Below are 3,861 nucleotides of genomic sequence, written 5' to 3'. Positions count from 1 at the left end.
TTAAACACTGGCCACGGTTCTCAGTCTTCTTAAACACAGACCACGGTTCTCAGGCTTCTTAAACACTGGCCACGGTTCTCAGTCTTCTTAAACACAGACCACAGTTCTCGGGCTTCTTAAACACTGGCCATGGTTCTCAGTCTTCTTAAACACAGACCATGGTTCTCAGGCTTCTTAAACACTGGCCACGGTTCTCAGTCTTCTTAAACACAGACCACGGTTCTCAGGCTTCTTAAACACTGGCCATGGTTCTCAGTCTTCTTAAACACTGGCCATGGTTCTCAGCCTTTTTAAACACAGACCACAGTTCTCACCCTTCTTAAACACAGATCACAGTTCTCAGCCTTCTTAAACATAGATCACAGTTCTCAGCCTTCTTAAACATAGATCACAGTTCTCAGCCTTCTTAAATGCAGACCACAGTTCACAGCCTTCTTAAATGCAGACCACAGTTCAACAGCCTTCTTAAAAACAGATCACAGTTCTCAGCCTTCTTAAGTACAGATCACAGTTCTCAACCTTCTTAAGTACAGATCACAGTTCTCAACCTTCTTAAGTACAGATCACAGTTCTCAGCCTTCTTAAATGCAGACCACAGTTCACAGCCTTCTTAAGTACAGATCTAAGTTCTCAGCCTTCTTAAAAACAGATCACAGTTCTCAGCCTTCTTAAGTACAGATCACAGTTCTCAGCCTTCTTAAGTACAGATCACAGTTCTCAGCCTTTTTAAGTGTACTAAGGCTCAAAAATCTAAATTTTGCAACATACAAAAACAAACTAATTTCATCATCAAACACACTTTTCAACTGTGCTGATAACAGCAAATGAATTTAACACTTGAACCATCTATGACCAATATATCAGATAATTAATGTTTAGTGACGAACCTAATGACACGATTAATTGATTCAAAATATAGTAATAACAACAACTTTAACAGTTAGACAAGTTTTTACTTAAATAATTACAATGTCTCGACCGACAGTATCAAAATGTTTTTTTTAATGTAACTGTTACCCGATTATGATTGTAATTATTCAAATAAGAAGTTACTTAATGTAAATGTTATTTTATTTTGAACTAAATATTGGACAATTATTAACTTCATTTCATACAGTAGCAATCCTTTTTTCTAGAATAACACATTATTACAGATGATATCAATCTCATTTGGATTTTGGAGAAAAAAAAATTCCATAACCAATTTCCACGTGATTAGTAGCATTAGGTGTTTAAACGTGTCTTTCTAAAAATTTTCAAAGCAATTTTTTATCTAAACATTTTTTTTTTCCAAAGTACACTAAATTATCTTCTTTTATAAATGTATCTATTCACTTATTTCCAAAGGTACGTAACAGATTTTACAGTAACTACGAAGCTGCATCACATACTTACAAGCGGCTATCAAGAAATAGCTCCATTTACTTGGCTGAAAATAGTAGAGCAGGTAAGAGAAGTTTATAATAATTAATGATAAACAGCTCACAACTGAAATTATTTCCTGGAGTCGTTTTCCTGAAAAGATTCGAACATCAAACAATGAAAACCTTTCAACTCAGATATATTTTAACAACATATTAGTTAACATTTCTGACTACATAATAAAGGTTGTCTTAGTAAGAGAAGTTCTGTAATAAAAAAAAAATTGAAAGGTTGTTGAAAGATGAATTAAATATGCACACCTACAACTGATACAGTTCAAATTTATGAACCTAAGCAAGACCGTGAAGCATAAGAAAGCTTAAACTGAATCTGAAGAATCAAATTACTGTTCACTTCAAAATAACAACTGATCTTTCAGCTACCCTAATTTTTTAAACTATTAGACATAGCTGAATGTTACACTAGTTTCTAGAAAATAGTTTGGTGCTTGATTTCAGCTCATAACAAACACTGGTGAAGTAAATCAAGAACTTGTATTATACATGCTCCAAAGGTAAGGAAGATTTTATCAATCTTCAAAATTAACAGATAATTGTTTCAATATGCTTTGATAGACTGTTTAGGCAGAGTATTCATGATGAAACTTTGTTGAATGGACAACAACTGGCTGTTGGAGAAACATAAGAATCATTTTTACATTAACACAATAAAACCTTAACTGAACAGAGATTCCAGATTAGATGCAAGTAGCCTGTGACTACCACCAGTTAAATCTATGGGAAGTCGCTCCACCAATCAGAAACAGGGATAAACCAACCAAACATAACGCACTCTCCACTGTACACCAGAATACTATAAAGACTGACGACACCACACACACACACAGACCCGAAGATGAAAGGTGGAAGACTTGAAAATGTCATCCTCTACATTTGTGTTTGTACAACGGGGGGGTTAGAAAAAATTAAAATATTATGCTACATCTGAGAAAAATCAAGTTAGTCTACACAAAAAATAATTATTTAGAGACCCAATTTTTTTGAACTCCACATAATGTAAACATTATAAAATAGCTACCTCTAGTATAATAGCTAGCCAGTTCTTTAGCTCCTGCATGGTTCGGTCCCCACCTGGGAATTGCACTGTTGTTTTGAAGTGTATCAGAGTTACTGTTTGGATCATCTTCTGGCATCGAGTTTTCCCAGATCTGTTTCGCGGACTTCACGGGTTGTATTAATGTACAATTCATAATGGACTGCAAGAATAAAAAATTAACATATAAATTAATAATGAAACATATATATAAATGAAATATATTCTTGGTTCATACACTGAACAAAGAAATCTTCCACATAAAATCTATTTCTTAGTATGGCTTTGAACCAACATTTACATTCTTTAACAACCACAAAAACTTGTACAAGCATTCATCTACCTCAAGTAGACTACAGTTGGTCAATTAACTCAATTACTTGTGAGGTTTGATTAATGTCACAAAAACAATCATTGTTTCAAATCATTCCAACTGTCCGAGACTCGTGTGAAAATAATTAATAAACCTGATGATTATTCTGTTAGCAAATTCCATTAATTTCCCAGCTCTAATTACAAGTTACTGCTTTAATTATATGGTTGCTCCTTACTCATGAAAAATTAACATCCAATAAATGAAACTGTATCGCTGTTACCTACCCTACGAGTTTGGTTTGTTTTGTTCTAATTTTGCACAAAGCTACACGAAGGCTATCTGTGCTAGATGTTCCTAATTTATCAGTAATAGGGTAGAGGGAAGGCAGCTATTCAACATCACCCACTGCCAAATCTTGGGCTACTCTTTTACCTACAAATAGTGGGATAGATCATAACACGATAACACCACCACCCCCACAGCTGAAAGAGCGAGCATGTTCGGCAACAGGGATTCAAACCCACAACTCTCAGATCGCAAGTCAAGCACTTTTAACTACCAGGCCATGCCATGCTGTCCTAGCCTATGAAAGCAGACATTTCATATCAAGTTTCAATATATCTCTTCTACACCTTCTGTTAACAACCTTAAGAAGTTTCTCAGATTTACTCGAGTTTGTTTATTACACCAGAACCATAATGGCAATATCAGTATTTAAGCCTAAATAATGTAGCTCAAGTCATTTCTGTTACTTATCTGTTATCATTTTTAAACAATATACTCACATAAATTTTCTTTGCACCTAAGGGAAAGACATTTTATTATAATGGCATATTTTACTTTAATTTCAACAACCAGGCTGAAGATAATGTTGCAGTGATAAAATTAACTATACAGCATATTTGTTAGGGCCGAGTTTGTTTGTTTGTTTTGAATTTCGCACAAAGCTACACGAGGGCTATCTGCACTAGCCATCCCTAATTTAGCAGTGTAAGACTAGAGGGAAGGCAGCTAGTCATCACCGCCCACCGCCAACTCTTTTACCAACGAATAATGGGATTGACCGTCAC

General features: G+C 34.9%; 1 protein-coding gene across 2 annotated transcripts in view; it reads right to left on the bottom strand.

The window, feature by feature from the left end:
• Window positions 1-3,861, bottom strand: part of LOC106459754 (transmembrane protein 189-like) — a 19,172-nt gene that overhangs the window by 13,193 nt on the left and 2,118 nt on the right. For both annotated transcript variants that reach the window (XM_013919408.2, XM_022386304.1), the window contains exons 2-3: window positions 2,461-2,638; window positions 1,396-1,515 (exon numbers count right to left, since the gene is read on the bottom strand). In XM_013919408.2, the coding sequence (XP_013774862.1) occupies window positions 1,396-1,515; window positions 2,461-2,632 (292 nt within the window). In that variant the 5' untranslated portion in view covers window positions 2,633-2,638. The remainder of the gene's footprint in view (window positions 1-1,395; window positions 1,516-2,460; window positions 2,639-3,861) is intronic.

Source organism: Limulus polyphemus, unplaced genomic scaffold (genome assembly GCF_000517525.1).
Source record: "Limulus polyphemus unplaced genomic scaffold, Limulus_polyphemus-2.1.2 Scaffold656, whole genome shotgun sequence".
Lineage (NCBI taxonomy): Eukaryota > Metazoa > Arthropoda > Merostomata > Xiphosura > Limulidae > Limulus > Limulus polyphemus.
The sequence above is the reverse complement of the archived record's forward strand: the minus strand, read 5'-3'. Positions and strand labels throughout refer to the sequence as shown.